The sequence below is a fragment of the Cajanus cajan genome, chromosome 7 (genome assembly GCF_000230855.2).
Source record: "Cajanus cajan strain Asha chromosome 7, NIPB_CcT2T_4, whole genome shotgun sequence".
NCBI classification, from domain to species: domain Eukaryota; kingdom Viridiplantae; phylum Streptophyta; class Magnoliopsida; order Fabales; family Fabaceae; genus Cajanus; species Cajanus cajan.
Genome location: NC_138523.1, coordinates 36,835,509 through 36,860,942, shown reverse-complemented (window position 1 = coordinate 36,860,942; position 25,434 = coordinate 36,835,509). Strand labels below are relative to the sequence as shown.

Here is a 25,434-nt window from a genome sequence, read left to right as displayed (position 1 = left end):
TCTTTAGTTTTATTCATAAATAAATATTAATTTATTGTATTTTTATTTATTATATTTTTATTAATATAGATATAATAAAAAAATATATAATAAAAGCACGTTCTGGAACGGGCCGTTCTGAATTCAGAACAGTCCGTTCTAACAGCAGAACAGCCTGTTCTGGTTTCAGAACGGCCTGTTCTGCTGCACTCATGTTGTGTTAAATTTGCATTTGGAACGGCCCGTTCCATTTGCAAAATTAACACATAACACGTGCATGCAGAACGGGCGTTCTGGTTTCAGAACGGCCTGTTCTGGTTCCAGGTGTATTCATGTCATTTGGCATCCACCTATGCATCTACGTGGCATCCACCTGACATCCACGTCAGCAGAAATTAACCTCGTTTAAATCATTTGGACGGAAGTTCTAAATTGCAATGATTTAAATTGTTGAGGATCAAATTGAGACCTAAAATTAAAGTGGGATTAAATTGAAACAAAAAATTGTTATCAAGGACCAAAAGAGGTATTTAACCATAAATTTATTATCAAATAATTATTTAATTTAATATTTTATTATTTAAATTATTTTTTTAATAATTTGAAACACGATTCATGGATTCAGTCGGAACTTCCAGCATTTTTCTTTTTCTTTAACATATAGTGTAGCTGAAAATAATGCCTGCAACAAGCGGATCCATTGCCACATGGCAAAGAGCTTAACAAAAAAGTATAAATATAAATTTTAATTAAAAAAATATAGTAAACTTTTATTTTTTAAAGACAAAGACTCAATCCTGTAAAAAAAAAAAAAAAAAAAAAAAAGGAGCAAAGACTCGATAACTTACAACCAATTAACCATATTGAGTTTTTTCCTCTTGTGTTTACGCCTAGTTAACATAGGCTCCCTCGACTCATTTGATCCAATATTCACATGTGTATCCAGAGCAAATCAAACTCAAACAAACAGTTGTATAAAAAAAAAAAATTTGTGTGAAAAATAATTTAACATTTTTTTTCAATTGGTTATGAAAAAATGAAAAACAAAAATTAAGATATTGAATCAAATAATTATTATTCAAACAATCAAACTTAATCATATTTCAGATTATGAGTGGGCATAACCAATTGATTTGCTAATCTAGTTCGATTTTAGATTAATTTTAACACACTTAAATTTTGGAATTAGACTTGAAACATTTTTAAGATAGACTTTATTTATATTTAGGTCATTTTAATCTAATTTAATATGTAATATTCTCTTAAAAACATGGGTGTTATTGAATTATAATGCATTAATAATAAATAATTAAATATATATATATATATATATAATTATTAACATTTGTCATAACATGATATTATATATCATAAAATTATTACTTTAAAATGTATATTATAAAATATAATTTAATTTAAATTTATTTTCTTATTTTACAATTTAACATATATACTGTTAAAATTAATATAGTGTAAAAGTCATGTTGATATGACCTTATTTCATATGTTTTTTAAATATTAACATATTAAATTTAAATTTTAAAAAATAACTCAATAAAAAATCGATTTAAATTTAGATAACAATAACTCCAACCTCACTCAATTTATGATAATTCATATTTTACAAATGTAAGCTTCCAGTTGCCAAGATTGGCGATGGCAAGTCATTTTGCCTTATATATTTTCTTTGACAATATATTTAATTGAAAAAGAAAAAAAATGTAGAACAATGAAGTAAGTAAAAAAAATGTAAAGAGAATAAAGAAAAATTATATATAAAGTAAAAAATAAATAAATAAATATAATTTTAGTCTTTTAAATTTAAAGTAAATTTATTTTTAATCTCTCAAATTAAAAATTATTTTCTTAGTTCTTATAATTTTTAAGAATATTATTTCAGTCTGTCACATTACCAATAACATATTTAAAAGTGATAGGTTGAGACAGTTATGCAACACCAATTACCTTTAATGTGATAGTTTCACTGACAAAGACACTAGTGGATGTAATGACCCAACAAGTCACTACAGTTACTATAATTCAACTACAACGCAGTGAAATAAAATCAACAAATATCAATTAATCTAAGGTTATCATACGACAGGTACCTTATCTCATGCATATAGATATATGTATAAAAAATAATATTTAAAAAATGCATATTGTACATACATACTATCTAAACAAAATAAATATATACAACTGTGTACAATAATCCTACTTGTCGATCGAGCGACTAAACAATTCACATGTCACGTTAGAGTGACACCACCAAAAGTCAGCCACAGTAAAACATCCTTCGTACATCTGGTCAATTATCTTATTAATCCTACCTTACTCTCATATCAACTATAATTATAACAGTTCTAATCACAAGAAAAAAGGGTAATCTTGTGAAAACAATTAACATATAATTCAAAGTTGAACAATTTAGAACAACTACAACATGATTAACTTTAAAAAACATATAACTTTATCAACAAGACCATTTCATGTAACTCAAAACTTATATTAATATATCAATTTCATCTTAGCAACAAAAACAAACACAATCAACAATACACAACTAATGTATCGTTATGCATATCAACTATGAAAATCTCCTATAATATTGATAAATAGTTTAAGTGGTTAGACCCTACTAAACCACAATGATGACCCATCTCAAATAGGTTAATTAACAACTCCACTTGACTTATTAGATTTTACCACTTAAACTAAGAAGTTCAGTACTACCATTAAGGTAAAACAACTTAGGTATAAGCCTACTATGACATTAGCCTGCAACACTAAGTCACTGATGAGATTAGCTCATCGACTATCCTTCAAATATTATGCCTTTTTGATACTCTCTTAATGGGTAAGTTACTTTGTACTTTACATGATAGGTCATTTTATACACATATGTCTAAACCTTACCCACATACAAATACCACATAAAATCTAGAGGAGACAACTTAAAGAAACTACCCATTCAGAAGCCAACTTACTCACCGAAGGGTTTCAACCTAGACTCTCAAAGCACCACAACATATATTACACAAATGGGATATTTAATTTTTAAATCAACTCTTAATCTCCTTTAATTTTTATGTATCTTAGTAAAGATATGTCTATATACCACATGCCTAACAATTTAACAACTTAGTCAACTTTACATCAAACAATTTCACAGCTTAAACATTTATCAACTTACAACTTTACAACATAAGCATCATTATACAACATAACAACTTACACCATAATACACCATAATCATATTATTTTAATCTTACAACTCAATCAACATCTTTTACCATAAACAACCAGAGAATATCATATTTAAAACATGGAATTAGCACACAACACCATCCCATGCATGCCTGACAACATTAAGATAAAGGAGTTTCTTGTCTCGTCCACACTTGATGTCAAACTACTTGTATTCGATGTAGTTGAGGTAGTGAGTCTTCCACTCTTTCGTGCTTGGCGTGGCAAAAGCTCGTGCTTGGCCTAATCAGTCAGATAACTTCAAACTGATTTACACCCAACGTCACTCCTTTGACACCAATGTGATTTCAACATGAGATGATTTTCACTCCTCGCGTTCGATGTCATTCAAATTGCATCCAGCGGATTCCAACTTGAGACAATTCTCTTTCTTTATGCCCGACGCCACCAATCTCACGCCTTACATAAGCAACAAAGAACCTTCTGGTTGAAGTCGCGCCCAACATGACATTAGTTTTTACACTCATGTAGAAACTGAATTTGCCCAAATCAGTTGGAAATCAAAAAATTTCCAACATGCATTACATTATACCATATCTATACAACACATTTACACCATCAAAAACAACATACATTCATTATTGATCAAGAATCAACATATTTAACTCGTAGTGACTTTAAGAGAAAACCAAAAACACAACAACTCATTTTTTTTCTCCAACCAATTAAAAAATCAACAGTAAATGAAATCCAACAACAATAATCAACATGCAATTCTAACAATCAACACAAACTTCCCTTACCTCTAATTAACTAGAATTGGAGGGATAAGTGAAGAAGAACAAGCTCTGTACAACCTCTAAATTTGAGATTATAAGTTCTACAAGCTTTGAATTCCCTCTTAGTCAAGTGCTCCAACTACAAGGAAGGAAGGATGAAAGATTTTCGATGAGAGAAGATGGAGAGGAAATAGTTTATTTCAGAGAGCTTATCTCTACTTCTCTCTAGATTTTCTTGAAACATAAGTTTATGAGACTCACATCTTAAGAAATCCTTTATATGTCTTTTCTAAGTTGACTCAGCTTAACTACATCTGAGATTTTCTCTAAAAAACAACTCAACTCCTAGAGTTCATTGACTTTATAGTCCTCAACCACCACTAACAACTAATCAACCATAATCATGCAATCACTCATGATTTAATTAAACCACACAAAATCAATAGTGTTACAATAGGTGAATTTTCATGTGACAACATTTATCAAATTTTCTAATAAAATTTGAATATAAGGTCTAAAATATATTTTTTTTTAAAATTATAGGACTAAAAGATCAAATTTAAATTTGAGACGTTAAAAATAATTTTACTTTAAATATAGAACTAAAATATACAATCAAATATCCATAATAAATACTATATTTAAATATAAATAATATTATATTTTAAGCAAGTATATTTTAAAAATAAATAAATTATACAAATATATATAACTGGAATACATTGAAAGAGTAATTAATTAGGTTGAGATATTTTATACAATATCCTAAATTTAAACTTTGTTCACCTCATTGCACACCATTGCTTTTGTTTAATATTTAAACAAGTAATAACTAAATTAATAAAGCAAAGTCATTATTTTGACAAAAACATGCAGAAATATAAATTCAGGTTTTTCTTACACTCAAAAGTCAAAACCCAGTCCAAGCCCCCAAAACGCAAACTCCTCCGCGCCATTTCATGCCCATGGCCGACAACAAGAAACGGCGGCGAAAGGAGCCCACCGGCGACGAGCTCCCCTTCAAGAACAGCCTGAAGTCGGACTCCGACATCCTGAAAACCCTAAAGGACTTCTCCACGGCCTCCGCCTCCTCCTCCTCCGCCGCCCAAACCCTAACCCTCCAGGACCTCCCTCTCCCCTTCCGCTGTCGCGAGGTGGCCGACCTCTCCCTCTCCTCCGTCCAGTCCAACATCGAGTCCCTCATCCTCCGGATCGCCCACTCCATCCTCTCCGGCCACGGCTTCTCCTTCGACGTCCCCTCCCGCTCCGCCGCCAACCAGCTCTACGTTCCCGAACTCGATCGCATTGTGCTCAAAGACAAGTCTTCTCTTCGCCCCTTCGCCAACATCTCCACCGTGCGCAAGTCCGCCATCACTTCTCGGATTCTACAACTCATACACCAGCTCTGCATCAAGGGCATCCACGTCACCAAGCGTGACCTCTTCTACACTGACGTCAAACTCTTCCAAGACCAGGTATGTGTCTATACTATTCATATTATTCCCCCCTTTTTTCATCTATAAATAAGTATTGGCGTAATTGTGTTTTAGTTAGATAAATAAAGGGTACAATTTGTTTTAGTTTGATCGTTTGGTTCTGTGTATGCAAAAACATCTTTTAGTACTTAGTAGTAGTCAAGCCCTTAAATAGATCTCAGTGCTAGTAATAGTTAGGCCCTTTTCTCACCAAGATAAAGGCTAAAATGTGCTTTGCTCTCTAAATTTGGTCATAGTTCTTATATTTTAAAAACAATGATTTTGGTACGAATATATTTTTTATAATTGGTGAATTTGGTTCTAATATTTTTTCATAATTGGTGAATTCGATCTCTCATTCCTAGTAATAGTATCCTAAGTTAAATAAAGAGTGACTAAATTCATCAATTACAAAAAATAGTAGGATGAAATTACGAAAATCGTCGTTTTTAAAGTATAGGAATTATGATTAATTCTGACCGAAAATTGAGTTACCTAAAATATGTGTGGGTAAAATGTGTTTTAAGTTTTCCAATTTACTGTCAAAATTTGTCTTAGTCTCTATTTTAAAAATGATGATTTTGGTATTCGATTTTTTTATAAGTGGTGAAATCCGTCTCTCTTTATGGAGTATAAGGATATTACTGTGAGGAACAAAATTAATCATTTATAAAACAATATGAGAACCAAAGTTTTTGTTTTTAAAGTATAGAGAGTAGAGACTAAAATTTTAATAAAAAATTGAGGGATCTAAACTGTATTTTATCTATAAATAAATAATCATTCATCAATTTTCTAATGCTTTTGTTTTACAAAAGTAAGCAATTGACCAAATTTGCGTGAATCAGATCCAATCTGATGCTGTTCTGGATGATGTTTCCTGCATGCTGGGGTGCACTCGATCCAGCCTCAATGTTGTGGCTGCAGAAAAAGGGGTGGTAGTTGGGAGGTTGATTTTCAGTGACAATGGGGATATGATTGATTGCACCAAAATGGGGATGGGAGGGAAGGCAATTCCACCGAATATTGATCGAGTTGGGGATATGCAGAGCGATGCTTTGTTCATTCTGTTGGTGGAGAAGGATGCTGCTTACATGAGATTGGCTGAGGATAGGTTCTACAACCGCTTTCCATGCATAATTGTGACTGCAAAGGGGCAGCCGGATGTTTCCACTAGGCTGTTCTTGAGGAAGATGAAGACAGAGTTGAAGCTGCCTGTGCTGGCTCTTGTTGACAGTGATCCTTATGGGTTGAAGATTCTGTCGGTTTATGGGTGTGGATCAAAGAACATGTCCTATGACAGTGCCAACTTGACTACCCCTGATATCAAGTGGCTTGGGGTTAGGCCTAGTGATTTGGACAAGTACAAGATACCTGAGCAGTGTAGGTTGCCAATGACTGAGCAGGATATTAAGACTGGCAAGGACTTGTTGGAGGAGGATTTTGTCAAGAAGAACCCTGGTTGGGTGGAGGAGTTGTCCTTGATGGTCAAAACTAAGCAGAAGGCTGAAATACAGGCTTTGAGCACCTTTGGTTTTCAGTACCTGTCAGAAGTTTATTTGCCCTTGAAGTTGCAGCAGAAGGATTGGCTGTGACCTGTGAGTAATGTAGTAATATCTAAGAATTAAAATGGTGGTTATGTTATGCCAATACTTGTTCCAACAGCTTAGTCATGCGGTAGCATCTCTGCGGAATTTATACCGGAATGTGGATGTTTTTAAGTATGCTTCATTGAAAAATTGTTCAAAAATCATGTTGATGGTCTATGTTTTTTCAGACTGAGTTTATGGTTTTCTTACTGTTTTCTTCTTCTTGCATCAGATAATAGGGGACCAAATTTATTAAATTATAAAACCCTAGCGCTTTTGAATCATTTGAGTTTCCTATTATCTTGCTTCTAATTCTGGACTGAAAGCATTATAGGTTTCTAGCAATTGTTTCCAATTGCTATTAGTACAAGTTTATTTGCCCTTGAAATTGCAGCAGTAGCCACTAGGATTGGATGTGACCTGAGTGTGAGTAATGTAGCAATATCTAAGAATTTAATTGGGTTATGCCACTAGTCCCAACAGCTTTGTCCTGCTGTAGCATTTCCCCCAATTTACACTGGAACGTGGATGAATTTTTAAGTATCCTTCTGTGAAAAATTGTTCCAGAATTATGTTGATGATCCATTTTTATTCTGATTGAGTTTATAATTTTCTGTCTTATTATTTTCTTCTTGTTCTTCCATCAGTAAACGAGGGATCAAGTTTATTAAATTGTAAAAGTTGAGTGCATTAGAATTGCTTGAGTTTCCCTTGATCTTGCTCCTAATTCTGCACTGAAAGCATTGTAGTTCTCTAGCAATTGTCTGGTTAGTGATAGTGCTGCTTGGAAAAAAGATACTCAAAAGCTACCCCTCCTTGACCGAGATTTAAAGTGCTTCAACATTTTTCTTGGTGAAGGATATCATCTGACTTTGGTTTGGCTAAACTTGGCTGAGGTAAAAACTCATCTATCAAAAAGGATTATGGCCTTATATACACCTGTGTTACTGTGCTCCAGGGTAATGCAATGACAAAATCATCTGACTCATCAGATATTTATAGATTTGGTTAGCTTGTCTGTATATAATTACTAGAAGGAAACAGTTTAGAATTAAAAATCTGCTGGAGAGCATAATACTATTGTATGGGTAAGAAACTCGTACTGTTATTTCATCCACAGGTCTGGCTCATTCGAAAGCAGGAGAGTAGAATCATGTATTGTCAAAATAAACATTGGTGATATAGCATGTGGATAGGGGATTGATTCTCTGTCTATCCGGATGGAGAAAATTTTGTTGAGAGATACAAAATTTATTTTAATGATCTCTATGTTTAAAAAAAGAAATAGTTTCCGACTAATGATTGATCAAGCCAATTAAAAGTAACAACTCTTAATTTAAAATAGCAAAGAATGATATTTAGGACCAATTTGCATCTCTATAAGCTAATAAAATGAAATTCATTCAAACCTGCTCATAGTTTAAGATTGGAGAGTCCTTTCGGTTAATATTTTATTCTTCGAATTTATTCCATTCTTTAACGGCCCTTTTTGATGCTCCTTTTGTTTTCTTCCCCTGATAATAAATTCTTCTAGTAAAAGTATTTTTTTTAACTGTTATGTTGAAGTAGTAAAGCTAATGGTAAAAGTTTTGCAATCCCATAGACTTTTTTAAAACTAAACTTTTAAAGAAAATTTATCAATGGGGGAGAGGAGGGGGGGGGGGGGGGGATGGAATTAAGAATATATATATATATATATATATATATATATATTTTTTATTTGTATAGATTTAGAAATTATTTTATATGGAAACATTTTCAAAATAAAGGCTAAAATTAAAAAATAAATAAATGAAAAAGTTGCGTTCAATATTTTTCCTACAAAAAGTAAATGATAGTAGTGAAAATATGGTGGTAGGATTTGTAATTATTTTTAAAAATAATTATATAATATTAAATGCTAGAACTTCATTGGACTATTTGTCGTGTTTAATATTTAAGAATCATGATATTTTGAATATTAAATTCATTAAAATTTATACATAAATATATTAAATTGAATGAAAATAAGGTAGATTAAACATAACAAAATGATAAAACATTAATTTTTGATGACATTATTAGATTTGATATAATCATCTTTTATGTTCCAATCAAATCGTCAGATAAGAAAATCACAATATATTTTATCATTTGAGAAACAACATGCATCCTACAATTTAAATAGAATTATTTTATGATGATGTTGTTTTAAGTTATAATAATCTAAAGGGAAACAATTTTAACCTTTTTTTTTCTTTTTCTTTTCAACTTCAAAAAATTTGAGCGGATGAAAAGATTGGTCTCAAAAAAAGTATTAGATATGTCCACAACACACACACATATGAGGAGAGTAAATTTTTCTAAATCTACTTCACTCAATATAATTTATGTTCTATATTAAATTTTAATAATTTAATTGTTCAATTAAATTTTTTTATTAATTTATTTGAAAATTCCTTATATATATATATATATATATATATATATATATATATATATATACATATATACAGACACACACATAAAAAATAGTTTTCATTTTTTTAAAATTACAAATATGGTCTATGCATTAAAATCTTTTAATTCGCAGATAGATTATAAATTTGATATAAAATATAAATTTAAGATAGTTTTTTTAATCTCTATATTTTTAGTTTTTTAATCTTTTACTCTCTATTTTTTTTTTTTGTAACATTGTATGTTTTGTATTAATGTGATAGATGTTTTCAATTTGTGAGGATACAAAAAATATCTCAATAATAGACATTGTAGGTAAAAGTATAAAAGAGCCATGAAGTATTGAAAAATCTAATTTAGAATAACTCTAGTACATAAATTTGACATTAGACTTAAAAAGTTTAATTAATACTTTTGTTACATTAACACGAGAAAAAAAAATAACATTACAAAAAAAATTAACATAAGAGACTAATTTTTTTTTTAAAACTATTAGTATATAGACTAAAAGGATCTATATTAAACTATAAAAGCTAAAAAAGATAAGTATAAGGATTACAAATATATATTTTAAACTATGGAAATTAAAAAGTAAAGTAAATAAAATTATATGGATTAATAAAGTATTTTAACCTAATTTAAAAAAAATTTGGTTAAATTTCTCTTTTAGTTTCTTTATTATATGAAATTTGTAATTTTGGTTCTCTAATTTATAATTCTACAATTTTAATCCCTCGATTTTAAAATTATAATTTTTGATCATTTTGTTAAAATTTTATTTGTTATTATTTAAATTATAACGTTGATCATGACCTGATATGAGTTAGATGACATAATGATTATTATTTAATAATATTTAGGTTAAATTGCTCTTTTAGTTCTTAGTTCTTATTTCATTATACTATTATATATGATAAAAATAAAAATAAAAGTGAAATCCAGTATATATATACTTAAAAATTAATTATCATGTCATTTATTTAATGTCAAATCATAATAAATGTTACAAACTTAATGATCAACATATGAAAAATTCAATAAAAGAATCAAAATTATGATTTTTGCAAAATTGGAGAATATAGAATTCAAGAGATCAAAATTACAAATTACATATTATAAGAAGATTAAAATTACAATTTAGTCTAGTTTTTATTATCTTCTTTAATTCTCTCTATTTTATCACTCTCTAATCAAAACACTTAATTTATTGCTAATCACCCACTTCATTATTTATTTCTTCTTTAAAAAAAAAATATCGAGGCACTCAAGTACAAAGTCACTTTTTCCTTTTCTAAACTAGAATTAAATTAGTGGTAGAGGTTGAAATAATATACATAAGATCTTAAGTTTAAACTTTGTTACCTTTATTATAACTTCAATGATAAAAAAAATAAGAGTCACTATTTTCCTTGGTGCATATATAAAGAAGACTTAAAATATATTTTTAATTTTGTAAAATTAACAAGTTTTGATTTTGTTTCCTGTAATTTTTTTTTTGTCATTCCTCAATTTTTTTTCCCATTCCTAAAAAAATTAGAACTATTATTTTTCTATTATTATGTTATAATGTTTAACTACTTATTTAACTATTAAAATGTTAAGTGATTATCTCATATTCGTCATATTATGTCAATAAGTGACATCTCTAAAATTTCTTATAAAATTTTATAATAAATATTATTTATCTATATTAAAATTATCATTAAGATAAAAAATAATGATTTTAGATTTTAGAGAGATAAAAAATAGATTCTATGAAAATTAAAATTAAAATTTACTCATTTTACACAAAAAATAATGTGATAGTTTTAAAAAGATAAAGTAATATTTTAAGTCATAAATCAAAATCATATGAAGTCCATTTAAGTCATTATCTTTTGGGTTAAATATCTTTTTGGTTTTCCTAAATATGTGCATGTTCATTTGTCGTTTCTCAATTTTAAAATGTCTACCTTTTAACCTTTCATTTTTTAAAATGCGTCAAAATTTACCTTTCTCGTTAACTCTGTTAATCTAATTTAACGATTATCCTAGTTGATAAAATATATGTTATCACATGTGTGTTCTTAGATCTATGTATGCTTAAGTGGTCTAAGGTTCATATATAATATTTTAAATTCCAGAAAAATAACTTTCCATTGCTTTTCATATTTGAATTTTTATTCACATACGATTTTCTTAATCAGATTCTATAGTAGTTTGATTCTTATAATATTAGTGTTTAACATTTCTTTACTTTAAACAATCAAGGAAAATGAATTTTAATGTCGATATGATACTCATTAAATTAGGTTAACTGTATTAATTAAGAGATAAATTTGGACATATTTTAAAAAATGTAAAATCAAAAGTAGACAATATTAATTAAGAAATGTAAAGTTTGACAGATTTAAAAAAATGGAGGAAAAAAATTGTTTAGCCCTTATCTTTTATCAGTTCTATGAAATCCAATTGTGGACTCGTGGGTTCGGCCCGTTTATTTGCTCGCACGTTTTTTAAATAAAAAAAAAAGGGAAACCTAAGCAGTGTGCATTTTGAGAGGGGTAGTTCGGGAATTGGGATTCATCGTAAAGTTCTGGAATCTACACCACCTCTCGCCTCTACGTTCCAATCTCCGAACCCTAACTTAACCCAACCCAACCCAACCAAACACATCTTCTTCGCTTCCTTCGCATCTTCCCCTAATTCCATTGTTCCCCAATTTCACTGAACCAATAATAATTATTCGTTTTTTTTTTAATTTTTGATGCCGATAAAAAATGCCGCCTAAGCAGCAATCAAAAGCTGATTTAGCGAAGAAGCAGAAGATTGTAGAGGACAAAACCTTCGGCCTCAAGAACAAAAACAAGAGCAAAAATGTCCAGAAATACGTCCAGAATCTCAAGCAGTCCGTGCAGCCCAGACCCGATCCCACCAAAGTCGATGCAAAGGTTTTCAACATAGGCCTCTGTTTTTTTTTTTTTTTTTTTTTGATTGTAAATTTGGTTACTTGTAATCATTAATCCGTTAGGGTTTGTGTTTTGTAACATGAAAAAATTTGTGGTGGTGATGACAGAAAAAGAAGGAGGAGGAGAAGGCCAAGGAGAAGGAGCTGAATGATTTGTTCAAAATCGCTGTTACTCAGCCTAAAGTTCCAGTTGGTAATCAGTCTTATTTGTAATTACTTTTTTGTATTTATTTTTATACAGATGTTTTTTTTATTTATAACTTTTTTATTAGTGTTGCTGGTAAGTGGAGACTAATATATCTGGATTTGGTCAGGTGTTGATCCCAAGTCCATACTATGTGAGTTTTATAAAGTGGGGCAGTGTGCCAAGGGATTTAAATGCAAGTTCTCGCATGATTTGAATGTTCAGAGGAAAGGGGAAAAGATTGACATTTACAGCGATAAGCGTGACCAGGGTATTGCATAAAGTTCAATGATGATGGTTGATTGTTGCATATCGTTTTGGTTTTGATGGCTTTTATCTGTATTTAACTCTATGGTTTGGTTCTTTTGTTGTCAGGCACGATGGAGGATTGGGATCAAGAGACCTTGGAGAAGGTGGTGGAGTCGAAGAAAACCGAGTATAACCAGAATAAACCAACTGACATAGTACGTTTTGTTAGATTTGTTGGAACTTGGAATTGGAGCTGTTATATTCATTTGTTTGATTTGATACGCATTTTTGTTTTTTGTGGTTCACTATGGTTTTTGGTTAATTGTGGGGTTTATATCGGATGTTTGATGGCATTTGTTATTTTCAAATTGTATTTGTCATTTGGCTTGTGCCACTTGAAATGACTGCTTGTAATTTATTTCGGTACTATGTCTAGGTCTGTAAATACTTTTTGGATGCCGTAGAAAAGAAGCAATATGGTTGGTTTTGGGACTGCCCCAATGGTGGCAAGAATTGCCATTATAGACATGCTCTTCCACCTGGTTATATTTTGAAATCTCAAATGAAGGCTTTGTTAGAGGAAGAAAGTGAAAAAATATCAATCGAAGAGGAGATTGAAAATCAGGTGCATTGTTTTCCCCCTTATAACAAGCTATATGCCATTCAGTATTGTATCTGGTTATCTAACAATATTTAACTTGGTTTAGCGTGCCAAAGTGACAACTACAACTCCTATGACTCCTGAGTTATTTTCTGAATGGAAGAAGAAGAAGATAGAAGAAAGAGATGCCAATTTAGCTGCACAACAGGCAGAGAGGGCTAAGAATGACCGTATGAGGTACATCCACTATTTATTCACATATAAATGTATGTATATGGCCCCCTCTCTCTGGTACCTATTAAAAAATGTGAAGAAGTGAGGGAACTGCCTATTCTTGAATGTGTTTTTACTTTTTAAAAATAAAAATAAAAATACAAGTGGTTATGAAGGTGGACAATATTATAAATTTACCCTGCTAATCTGGTTACATTATTTTCTCCTCCAATGCAGTGGTCGGGAGCTATTTTTGTCGAATGCTAGCTTGTTTGTGGATGATGCAGAGGCATATGAAAAGTACCAGAGAGAACCAGAATCTGATGAAACTGAACAGAATGTAAGTTTTTTATTCATGTTCGTATGTGGATAATTTGATTTGATTTAGTTTCAATTCTGAAGAGTGATAACCCAACTGGTGAATGCAAATCTGAGATAAATGCTGCTGGATGATTTTCATTCACATATAAGCTGCAGTGCAACCACAATTACTGGAATGTTATAACTTTATAAGAAAATATTCTTTATTTTCAGCAAGAAAACTCTCAAAATAAAAAATTGATACTTACAAACATTAAAAAAAAATAAAATTATGGCCCAATTGGCTACAATTGCATTACTGTAGTCGTGATGAGTGAACTACAGTATCTGCGAGTGACTATGAGTGCAACAGTACTTTAAAATCACGATATCTATGCCCTTCTCTAAATATAAATTTTGAATAAATTGATTATGTTTTTGGAGTTTTATACACTAGTGTATTTTCAAGCTTCACTTGAAGATCCATTTGAACGTGGGTTACACATCAGAGTGGAGTTCTAACTTGTTCCTGCTCCTCCATATACCCCACCATATTTGATATCAACTGAGAATACCCTTTATTCATATAAGGAAAAAAATGAAATTTGAATTGGAGAGAAAACATTGAGAAAAAAATTTAAAATTTTTGTTACTTAAAAGCAACGTGTTTCTCTTCAACCAAACAATTAAATTTTTCAAAATTATAATTTTTTCTTTCCTCCCTATTTTTCTATCCATCCAAACATTAGGTTAAGGTGCATTTGGTTAGGTTTTAGAAAAAGGCACTATTATGATATAACCTTTTTATATATTTTTTCTTTGCTAAAATAATATTTTTAGCTTTTGAGAAGAACCCTATAAGCTTGTTTGGATACAAACTAAAAGCATTTTGAGAGTTTTCTTGCTGAAAATAAAGAATATTTTCTTATAAATTTTTTTTCTCAAAAACCTTGACTAATTATTGTTAATTTTTTTAAAACATGTTTTGAACTACAAGAGCGTTTCTTTTTAAAATAACATTTAGACGTCCAAGTTGAAGTATTCAATGTTTAACCATTTGGCTGTCCCGTTGGGAAATTTGATGATCTCTTAGTTAGTGTCAAGTTGGTGATATGATGCATGTGGTCATGAGCATGCGTGCCTCATCAAATTGATGAGGACATAAAACTCTGATTTAAGGTGCTAGATCTCCACTCATCAGCTTGGCTTTTAGGAAATTGTTCTCCCGTGTTTTGAGCTGTAAATTTTGCACCCGGGTTCAGGGTTCACATGTGACTATTGTGGTGTAATGCAATGTATCATCCCCAGGCTCTAATTGAGATGACACCTTGTAATAAATAGTGTTCTGATTTGATTTTGTATGGATTGTTCATTGCATTTTAGCAAGAAGCTCACTTGGTTTGTAAAGTAGTTCAAATGTGTATTGCCAAATTAACTCGAGGACTTGGACTTTGTTTTGTATTAAGTGCACAAGTCATGCTTCTTTCTAAAAGCCCATAGAATAAGATATGTCATGTTACTTGTGGTAGAAGAAAATAAGAAGGTAAAATAAATTGCACTTCTCCCGTAAAATCAACTTACACATCTTAACTTTTGGAAAAGTTAGATGAGAGAGTTTTTGTAAAAGTTAGGTACATAAGTTGATTTTGACTTATGGAAGCAGCTCAATTCATTTTATTTTCTATTTTGTTCATCTAAGTGTTTGTGTAGAAGTTTATCCAAACCTGACTTAATGTATCTGAAATGAGTTCCAAAAATAGTAAGCAGAAGTTCTTGACAAAAAATTGTGCCTTTATTAATGCTTGCACCTAGGTTGCTGATGTGGTTAGCCTTTTTAAAGTAAAATAATCTTATCAAATGACGATTGTGTTTTACTTTTGTCATGGAGCTCTGCCATGAACAATGAATTGTAGCCAGTTTGAAGTCGTCTTTCTTCACCATTATTATACTTTGTTTTAAGAGGAGATTATTGGCCTCTAGCACTAGTCTCTTAACTCATTTCTTCCTATATTCAATATGCAGTTAAAACGTGTGATTTAAGTATTAAATGTGGTGCCTTTTTCTACATCAACTGTATATTTCGATTTTTCTAATTGTTGGATCCAACTTCAGGGGAATGGGAATGCTGCTGAAGATGGACCCAGCACCTCAGCAACAGCTGGTGATGATGACATAGATGTTGATGATGACGATGAGTTGGACATGGATGAGTTAAATGAACTGGAAGCAAGCTTATCCAAGACATCGATCCAAATAAAGGAAACAGGAGCTGAAGCTTAATCCTGAGAATTAGTCGTAATCTTCACGTGATATTTTTATGCCTTTGCTGAGCAATAGAGCATTTGCCTGTAGCCACTCGCTCTCCTTGCTTTCAAGGAAGGTTTTTGAATGAAGGCTGTGGTGATAATGAAATTACTATTTGCTGCATCGCATTCGGTATGAATAATGGCAGTTTGGTATAATCCAGTTTCGTGTTTTGTTAGATCTCTCATTGGACCTATGACAGACATTTTTGTTATTTAAAACGAGTAGTCTTGTGCAGACTGTACATGAGTTTCCTCTATGTCGAAAAGGGGTCTTCAACTGTTCTTGTGCTTGGGATTTTGAGACCATCAAAGCATAAAGTGGTATTTGTTGTGTTATGGATTATATAGCTAGATAGATACCGTAGGGTATACTTGGATTTTGGCTTTCGCATGTTTGGATAAAGATTTTCAAAAATATATTTAGAAAAAAAAGGAAAAATAAAATAAGTTTTTTAAAATTAAAATTAATTTATCTTTTAAGTTAGTTTACAGAAATTTTCAGATATCAGTTTTTTCATTTTTTATAATTCACCTATGAATTAATTTTACTTTATGGATAAATTTAGTATTTTATAAATGTTTATAAATAAATATATTTGAATAAGTATTTTATTTTTTTATTTTAGAAATATCCCTATAAATTGTAACTTATAAGTTTAAGAGTTAATAAGTGTTTTGTTTACCTTGTTTTGAAAAAATCTCAAGGTAATAGTGGTCATCTTTAATTTTGGAACTTAATTTTAAATTATTTTTTTTAGTTTAAGATATAAGATTTATTTTGTTAAATTTACATATTTGAAAACTATTCAACCAACAAATGTTTGTATAAAAAAAACTTATGAAAATGATAAGAATGATAGAAATTGCATGAAAATGAGTTTAACTAGTAATTGAAAATTGAAAATTAAAAGTTAAAATTAAAATTATTTTTTAATTCTTCGTGAAATTTATTTTTCACTTAGTTATTATTATATTCATTAGTAGAATTGAAATATTTTATGCATTTTGATAACAATTATATAAAAAAAAAGTTTTAAAATAAGATATGAAAATATCACAAAATAAAGGATAAAATGAATATTGAAAATAAGAAAATTTTTTAATAATATAATTTATTTTATTTCTTTTTCTTTTTCTTTCATTCGTCCATCTACTCTATTTCTCGTGTATTTTGAATAAACCAAAAATATAACAAAGCTTTTATGCCTTAAAACTCTTTCAAAAAAAAAATAAGAAAAAAAGGAAATTAATTTTTCTCTGAATTAAAATAAGTTATATATAAGTTTATTTACAATTTTTTTCTTAATTTATTTAAAAACTTATTTTTAACTTATGTATAATTTAATCTTAGCTTATAGATATTTTATTTCATTTATTTTCATACTCGACTTTTTTTTTAAAATATATATTTTTAATTTATTTAAATAACCTGGACCCAAGATTATTTATTTAAATAACCCATTTTTTAGGTCCAGCCAATTTCTCAAAGAAGTTTGTTAAAAAAAATTTAATTTTTTTTTGAGAAATCAGTTACCCAGTAACTGAATTCTCTATTGGATTTTTTTTCTCCAAATTTTTAGTTATTTTTTTCCAGATTTTTATATTTCTTTTTTCGTTTTTCTCTAGAATTTATAAAAAATTATAATTAATATTTTAAAAAAAATATTAAGTTTAGTTATTAAAATATAAAAAATATATTTTTTATTTAAACTCAAATATTTTTTAAAAATTGTTTTGATTAAAAAATAAATATAATTAAAAAATAGAGATAATTTAATTAAAAATTGTCAAATAAAATATGTATTAAAAAATATATTTTAATATGAAATTCAAAATTTTTAAATATATAAAAATTAATATTATAATTTAGTAAATCAATTGTTAAAATTATAAATATGTTAATTAAGAATGACATTGATTTACGTGCGTTAGAAATCAAATGCTTTAGTGATGATTGTCATTGATGCAATGTGTCATTAATGACTATGTCATTAATGTAGTGTGTCATTGATGCAGTGCTTGGGGTTTCAGAGTGTCATTGATGCAATGTTTAGGGTTGATGAGTGTAATTGATTGAAGCCTATCTCCACCTTCTATTTAAATGAGGCCATTCTTGGGTTCAAATGTAGAGTACAATTGAGCCAAGTTTTCTTGTTTTCGTGTGTTAGTCTTTGTCTACAACAATATCTTCCTCTTTTTTCCGTGTGTTAGTCTTCTTTAATGGTGAAATCACTCAAAAAAACGAAGGGGATACTTTTGTATCCTCTAACCCAATGTTTTTATTAGTTAGTTCACGTATTACACTTGATGCGTTGAAAGCTAAGATCCAAAGAAAACTCAACTTACCACAACCACATTCAGTTGATCAACTTTACTTTCGATATCCACAAGTGGTAGGCGGAGGAATGCTTAATTTCCAGGTTGTCAAGCTTATCGATGATGAAGATGTTCATGGTATGATTCAAATGGTTCATTCCTTTAAACATCTTATTTTTGCTCAACTATATGCAGATCTCACACCAATAAATTCTTCTTTTGAAAACCAACATTCTTCCTATGAAAACCAACCTTCTTCCTATAAAAACCAACCTTCTTCCTATCAAAACCAACCTTCTTCCTATCAAAACCAACCTTCTTCCTATCAAAACCTACCTTCTTCCCATCAAAACCAACCCTTTTATTATGAAAACCAACCTTCGTTAGACGAATTTCATACACATGGATCCTTTACCAACCTCCAGTTTTTGAAGAAGAAGTTGGTCCTTTTAGTGAGGGGAAAGTCGATGCAAGACTCCAACAAGACGAACAAGATCGTCTTCTACAACAATCTCAGCACGTAAGCACATTCAATTTCCCATCACACATGCATAATGTTGATTTACAAACAGATTTCACCGACCCAGAGTATAAACATACACTTGACCATGTTGACGTCCTGACAACCTATTTCAAGGCATGACTTTCAACACAAAGGAGGAAGTCCAACATGTTTTAAATGCATACCATATAAAGAAAGGTCTGTATTACAGGGTGGAGAAATCGTCACCAACATTAATTGTTGCACGTTGTGTTAACATTACATGTGATTGGAGGTGCAGAGCGGCTTTTATTACTAGAAGCCAAAAATGGGAGCTTCATAAGCTATCAGGTGAACATTCTTGTTCATCCCCTATTATCACACAAGATCATGTTAACCTTTGTTGTGTATATATCAACAAAAGTATTCTTGCTTTGGTGGAGAGTGATCCATCGATTTCAATTCCAACAATAATAGCACACATCAAAAGTATTGAAGGGTACACAATCTCATACTGCAAAGCATGGATGGCAAAGCTAAAGGAAATTGAAGACTTACATGACAACTGGGAATAATCTTACCATATTTACCCAAGTTGCTCAATGCCATGAGTGGATTTCTTAATGGATTTGTTGTTGAGAAGTAAACAAGGCCACTATACAACCAACAAGGTGAGATGGTTCATCATTATGTTCAATTCCATTGAGTATTTTGGACATTTAAACCTTGTATCGATGGGTTCAAATACTGCAAGCCCATTGTTCAAGTTGATGACACATTCTTGTATGGAAAATACAAAGGAACTCTCTTTGTGGCCGTGGCTCAAGACGGTAACAACAAAATCTTTCCAATTGCCTTTGCAATTGTCGATGGTGAAATAGCAGATGCATGGTTTTTCTTTCTACATTATCTCAAAAGACATGTTTGCCCTCAAGATGGCCTTTGCTTAATTTCGGACAGGCACGAGTCCATAAAAATGCCTATGCTAGACAAAGCAGTGGTTGGACACACGAGAATTTAGTGCATGTGTTCTGTATTCGCCATATTGCCCAAAACTTCATGAGGCATTTCAAGAATACAGAATGAAAAAAGTTAATCATCAATATGGGCATGTACTTCTTATCATTAATTACTTTTATTTGTTTGACCATATTTCAACAATACTAAATTGTTCATTTTTTGCTATTCTCATTTCACAGCTTATGGGATGACTGAGCCAAGATTCAATTACTACTACAACACACTAAGGAGCGAACCAGAAACCGAAGGTATAATTGAATGGCTCAACACCATACCAAAAGAACAATGGACTCTTGCATGGGACGGTGACCGACGATGGGGACACATGACTACCAACTTAGTTGAGGCAATTAACTCCATTCTTAAAAAAAACAAGAAATTTGCCAATTTCTGCAATTATCATGTCGACTTATAGGAGATGTAATGCCTTATTCATCCAAAGGGGGAAGGAAGTCGATGCTAAACTTAGGGCTGACCAAGTTTATACTGAAATAATCAATAGGGCCATGAGAGATGCAGAATCAAAGGCTAATAGTCATCATGTCCTCGAATTTGATCGTCACAGTACACGTTTTCTGGTGCAAGAGACCATTAACCCAAGGGACACATGACCTACTGGAAATTTCCCGGTTAAACTACATGACAAGTGGTGTGACTGTGGGAAATTCTAGAAGCTACACATGCCATGCTCCCATGTTGTTGCCGCATGTAAGCATGTTCACCACAATTACAAATCTCACATAGATCAGGTATACACATTAGAGTATGTTTAAAATGTGTACAACAAATTATTTGGTGAACTGCCCAATGAATCTTATTGGCCGGATTGTGAAGAACCGCAAATCATACCAAATCTGGAAAAGATTAGAAATAAAAAGGGTTGTCCAAAGTCATCCAAAATACGCGCTGAAATGGATATGGTTGAACCAGGACAACCAAAAAGATGTTCTCTCTACAGGAATGTAGGTCACTTCAAGTCAACAAGCTTAAAATGTTTTGTAATTTTAAATGTTGTACTTTGTTTTCTATTATTTTATATAAAAATATTGTCTTTTTTACAATTTTATTTAATATTTATTTAATTATTTAATCTTATTCTAAAAAATTAACTAAATAAATTTTTTTAAAAATACTATAATTTTTTTAAAATCTGAAAATTAAAAATTGAAAAAATAAAAAAGAAATATAAAAATATGGAAAAAAACAAAAAATGAAAAGAAAAAAAACCGAAAAATCTATAAAAAAAAAAAACCAAAAAATGAAAGAAAAAAAAACTAAATAAAGAAATCTATTATTGGGTAACCGATTTCTCATAGGGTTTTTTTAATTTCTTTTAAAAAAACCCTTTGAAAAAAATCAATTATTTAGATAAATAATCTTAAGCCCAGGTTATTTAAATAAAAAAAACAATATATTTAAAAAAAAAGTCCAAATACATCCTTTATTTTATCTTATTTTAATTTCATTTCATGAAATTCGAACATAACGTAAAAAAATATCACTGTGCCCATGTCTTCTTGGGTACGTCAATTACCATTATATATGCCCCGAAGTTTTAAAGTTGAAAGAAAAGAGAAGAAATAAGTACAATGAAAATGAAAATAATACTTGGAGTGGTTCATATTTTATCACATGTAACACCATTTCAAATGACTCACATTTTTTTAATTAGGATTACAAAACAAAAGAAGATAATGAGAAAAAGTCTAAATTATTTTTGTATCTTAGTTTAATTGAAAACAATTATTTTAAAAAAAAGTCAAAATTCAATAGTTTTTAATTTAATTTTTTTTTATTGTCTACTCTATTCGGTGAAATATTTTTGATATGTTTGGAAAACTGTTTGCATTGATACTGTACTAGTAGGGTTATTCGGCCACTTGGCTCCGACACCCAATCGGCACCCGAGTGGCCGAACCAGGTGGCCGATTAGCCACCACATGATCCATAGATCCAGATCTCCACTAATGAAGAGTTAAGGACTCCCCCTAATTAGGGATTAAGAGTTAATCATACCAATAAGCCGATTAGAGGCACATTACCTAATCCGGTAATCCTGTTGCAGGCCCCATGGGAATCCGGGCCCATAAATGTCAGTATAAATAGCTCATGTCACGAGGTAACGTCACTGTTCATTAATTATTATCGATATTTGTGCTTTGTCCTGACTTGAGCGTCGGAGTGCCTTTTGCAGGTACCTCCCCCCTCACCGGAATATTCGATCGGAACTCTCGTTCGGTCCACCAAATACGAGAAGATTACTAGTGTGCCCTTCAGACAGGTACATTTTGGCGCCCACCGTGGGGCCGAACCGAGAAAGACTTGAAGACTTAACAAGGCTATGACGAAGACAAGGAGAATGAACACGGAAAATCACCAAACCGAGGAAGAGCACGTTCAAGTTGAGGACGAAACTGATCTCACCGAGACCGTGCGCTTGCTCAAGCAGGAGATGGCTGCAATGAAACAGCAGCGAGAGAAGGATGCAAAGGAACTTTCGGCTTTGAGAGCCGAAAATGAGGCGGTAAAGAGTCAAGACTCCTCATGGAAACCTACCCAGCCTACTAACACTCAAACACACGGATCTTACCAATCCCTTGATATCCTTACCTCGGCTATCCATGCCTCGGCTGCGGCACCACAAAAATTTCAATCGGCCCTGCCTACAGTTGGACGTCCCACCGATGTAGCAACAGTGGGATCACACCGGCATCCTTTTACACCTTCTATCATGCAGTTGCCTTTAATGGATAACTGGAAATCGCTGCCGATTGATAAATATGATGGTACTTCGGATCCTGACGAACATCTTGATGTTTTTCTTACGCAGGTAACATTAAGCACAACGGACGATGCTGCTCTATGTCAGATTTTTCCCACATCGTTAAAAGGCTGAGCTTTGAGCTGGTTCACTCGGCTCCCCCCAACTCTATTGACTCGTTCAACACCCTATCTTCTCAGTTCACGGTTCAATTTGCAACGAGTCGGCCTCACAGTTTGACATCTCTGTCGTTGGTTAGTATTTGGCAGGATAAGAAGGAGACTCTCCGGGCTTTCATGAATCGTTTTAACAAAACCGCTTTAGAAGTTCGGGATCTTAATCCCACAGTGGCACTCCATCATCTGACGACAGCTTTGAAGCTCGGGCCATTCGTCAATAGCCTGTGCAAAAAACCCCCTTCAGACATGAATGAACTTCGAAGACGAGCCGATAAATATATGCAGATGGAGGAGTTGGCTGAGTTCCGAAATCAAGCCCGAGCTGAACCATCGGGAAAGTCTGACAAGCCAGTAGAACCATCCTATCGGGGGCGAAATAAGGAGATAACTCTTCGTGACCGACCAACGCGGGGTCCGAAATACACTCATTATACTCCCCTCAATGCAAGCCGAGCTGCGGTGCTTGAACAAGCTCTAGCATCAGAGGTGTTGGCCGTCCCAAAAAGAGCTGCCACGCCACCGCGCGCCGATACTAGCAAATCTTGTCGGTATCACCGCAATAGGGGGCACTCTACCGAGGAGTGCGCGGCCCTCCGAGACAGAATCGAGGATTTAATCAAGCAAGGCCAGCTTCATAATTTCGTTGATCGGCCCGATTCGCATCGATCGCGCCAGTATCAACCTAGACACGACCGACCTCGACAAGACCGGGCTGATAGACCTCGCCACGACCGAAGCCGGTCACGCGAAAGGAAAGATGAGCCTACAGCTTCCCATAGGCGAGTCATCAACACCATCGCCGGGGGGTTTGCCGGTGGAGGCTCAACTTCTTCGGCACAAAAGAGGCATTTGCGCGCCGTTCGTTCGGTCAATTCGGTCGATAGACAACCCGTTCGGAGGTTACCAGCTATAACATTCACTGATGCTGATTTTCAAGGAATTGACCCTGTGCAAGATGATCCAATGGTAATTAGTGTTGAAATCCACAACTGCATAGTGAAGAAAACGTTGGTGGATCAGGGTAGTTCGGCCGACATTTTGTACTGGAACACCTTCAAGCAGTTGGGCATCTCGGAAAAGGAGCTCGTTCCATACGATGACCCTCTAGTTGGTTTCTCGGGAGAAAGAGTCAGCACTAAGGGATACATTAAGCTTTTTACTCGTTTCTGTGTTGACGAGCAGGAATACAAGGAAATCCAAGTGAAGTACATAGTAGTACATGCTAACACTTCTTACAATATTCTTCTGGGTCAGCCATCGTTGAATATGTTGGGAGTTATTGTCTCAACGCCACACCTAGCAATGAAGTTTCCATCTGACAAAGGCAAAATTCTTACAATACATGCTGATCAGAAGGCTGCCCGAGAGTGTTACTTTGCCAGTTTAGGAGTAACCCCTGTGGAAGAAAAGTAATCAAAGTCAAGGAGAGTTCATGTGGTAAACCCTCCAGTATCAGATAAATCCCAGACATGGGATTTAGATCCAAGAATGAATGAAGATGAACGGATGGAAGCAGTCGAGGAGAAGGTTGCAATCTAGGTCGGCCAGGGAACTCTGCAAGTTACATACTTGGGGGCGGGATTGCCTGAGGCAGATCGCCATGCATTGAGCAAGGTCATTCAGAAAAATAAAGATCTTTTTGCTTGGGTACCCTCGGATATGCCAGGTATAGATCCAAAGGTTATGTGTCACAAATTGTCTGTTTGTCGGGAGGCTAGACCGATAGCACAACGGAAGAGGAAGATGGGTACCGAAAGGAAACAGGCGGTCGAAACAGAAGTGGCCAAACTACTTGAAGCGGAGTTCATCCGGGAAATACAATATACAACATGGCTTGCAAATGTAGTTATGGTCAAGAAGACGAGTGGGAAATGGCGAATGTGCACGGATTACACAAATTTGAACAAAGCCTGCCCAAAGGATGCCTACCCAATGCCCAATATCGATCGACTAGTTGATGGTGCTTCGGGGCACAACATGTTGACATTTCTTGATGCCTATTCAGGATACAATCAGATTCAAATGCATCCACAAGATGAGGAGAAGACTGCTTTCATTACTGATTCGGCTAACTATTGTTATCGGGTAATGCCCTTCGGACTCAAGAATGTCGGCGCCACATATCAGCGACTCATGAATAAAATATTTCAAAATCAAATCGGCAAGAATATGGAGGTTTATGTGGACGATATGGTTGTTAAGTCAAATGACCTTCATAATCATATCTCGGACTTAATTGAGATTTTCCACCAGGTTCGACGGCACGACATGCGGCTCAATCCGGAAAAGTGTGTCTTCGGGGTAGCAAGCGGCAAGTTTCTCGGCTTCATGCTTTCGACTAGGGGTATTGAAGCCAACCCTGACAAATGCCGAGCAATAATCGACATGAGAAGTCCCCATAATGTT

General features: G+C 32.6%; 3 protein-coding genes across 3 annotated transcripts; all 3 read left to right on the top strand.

The window, feature by feature from the left end:
• The first annotated feature begins 4,878 nt into the window (after positions 1-4,878).
• RHL2 (Spo11/DNA topoisomerase VI, subunit A protein) lies at positions 4,879-7,316 on the top strand. The gene is made up of 2 exons (XM_020349969.3): positions 4,879-5,443; positions 6,292-7,316. The coding sequence occupies exons 1-2, from the start codon at positions 4,928-4,930 to the stop codon at positions 7,036-7,038; spliced, it is 1,263 nt and encodes a 420-aa protein (XP_020205558.1). The 5' UTR covers positions 4,879-4,927; the 3' UTR covers positions 7,039-7,316.
• A 4,677-nt stretch (positions 7,317-11,993) lies between these two features.
• Positions 11,994-16,607, top strand: LOC109790753 (Zinc finger C-x8-C-x5-C-x3-H type family protein). The gene is made up of 8 exons (XM_020349970.3): positions 11,994-12,401; positions 12,527-12,611; positions 12,733-12,873; positions 12,978-13,066; positions 13,288-13,476; positions 13,559-13,689; positions 13,903-14,005; positions 16,078-16,607. Exons 1-8 carry the CDS (start codon positions 12,231-12,233, stop codon positions 16,243-16,245), a joined length of 1,077 nt encoding a protein of 358 aa, XP_020205559.1. The 5' UTR covers positions 11,994-12,230; the 3' UTR covers positions 16,246-16,607.
• Positions 16,608-22,429: 5,822 nt separating this feature from the next.
• On the top strand, positions 22,430-24,441 carry LOC145949991 (uncharacterized). The gene is made up of 2 exons (XM_083060902.1): positions 22,430-22,874; positions 22,919-24,441. Exons 1-2 carry the CDS (start codon positions 22,430-22,432, stop codon positions 24,439-24,441), a joined length of 1,968 nt encoding a protein of 655 aa, XP_082917028.1.
• Positions 24,442-25,434: the final 993 nt, after the last annotated feature.

Coding starts and splice junctions, on each gene's coding strand:
- RHL2 (XM_020349969.3), top strand. CDS start 4,928: ATGCCCATGGCCGACAACAAGAAACGGCGGCGAAAGGAGCCCACCGGC. Junction 5,444..6,291: donor TCAAACTCTTCCAAGACCAG/GTATGTGTCTAT, acceptor TGCGTGAATCAG/ATCCAATCTGATGCTGTTCT.
- LOC109790753 (XM_020349970.3), top strand. CDS start 12,231: ATGCCGCCTAAGCAGCAATCAAAAGCTGATTTAGCGAAGAAGCAGAAG. Junction 12,874..12,977: donor CAGCGATAAGCGTGACCAGG/GTATTGCATAAA, acceptor TTTTGTTGTCAG/GCACGATGGAGGATTGGGAT. Junction 14,006..16,077: donor CTGATGAAACTGAACAGAAT/GTAAGTTTTTTA, acceptor ATCCAACTTCAG/GGGAATGGGAATGCTGCTGA.
- LOC145949991 (XM_083060902.1), top strand. CDS start 22,430: ATGACGAAGACAAGGAGAATGAACACGGAAAATCACCAAACCGAGGAA. Junction 22,875..22,918: donor GCCGATTGATAAATATGATG/GTACTTCGGATC, acceptor TTTCTTACGCAG/GTAACATTAAGCACAACGGA.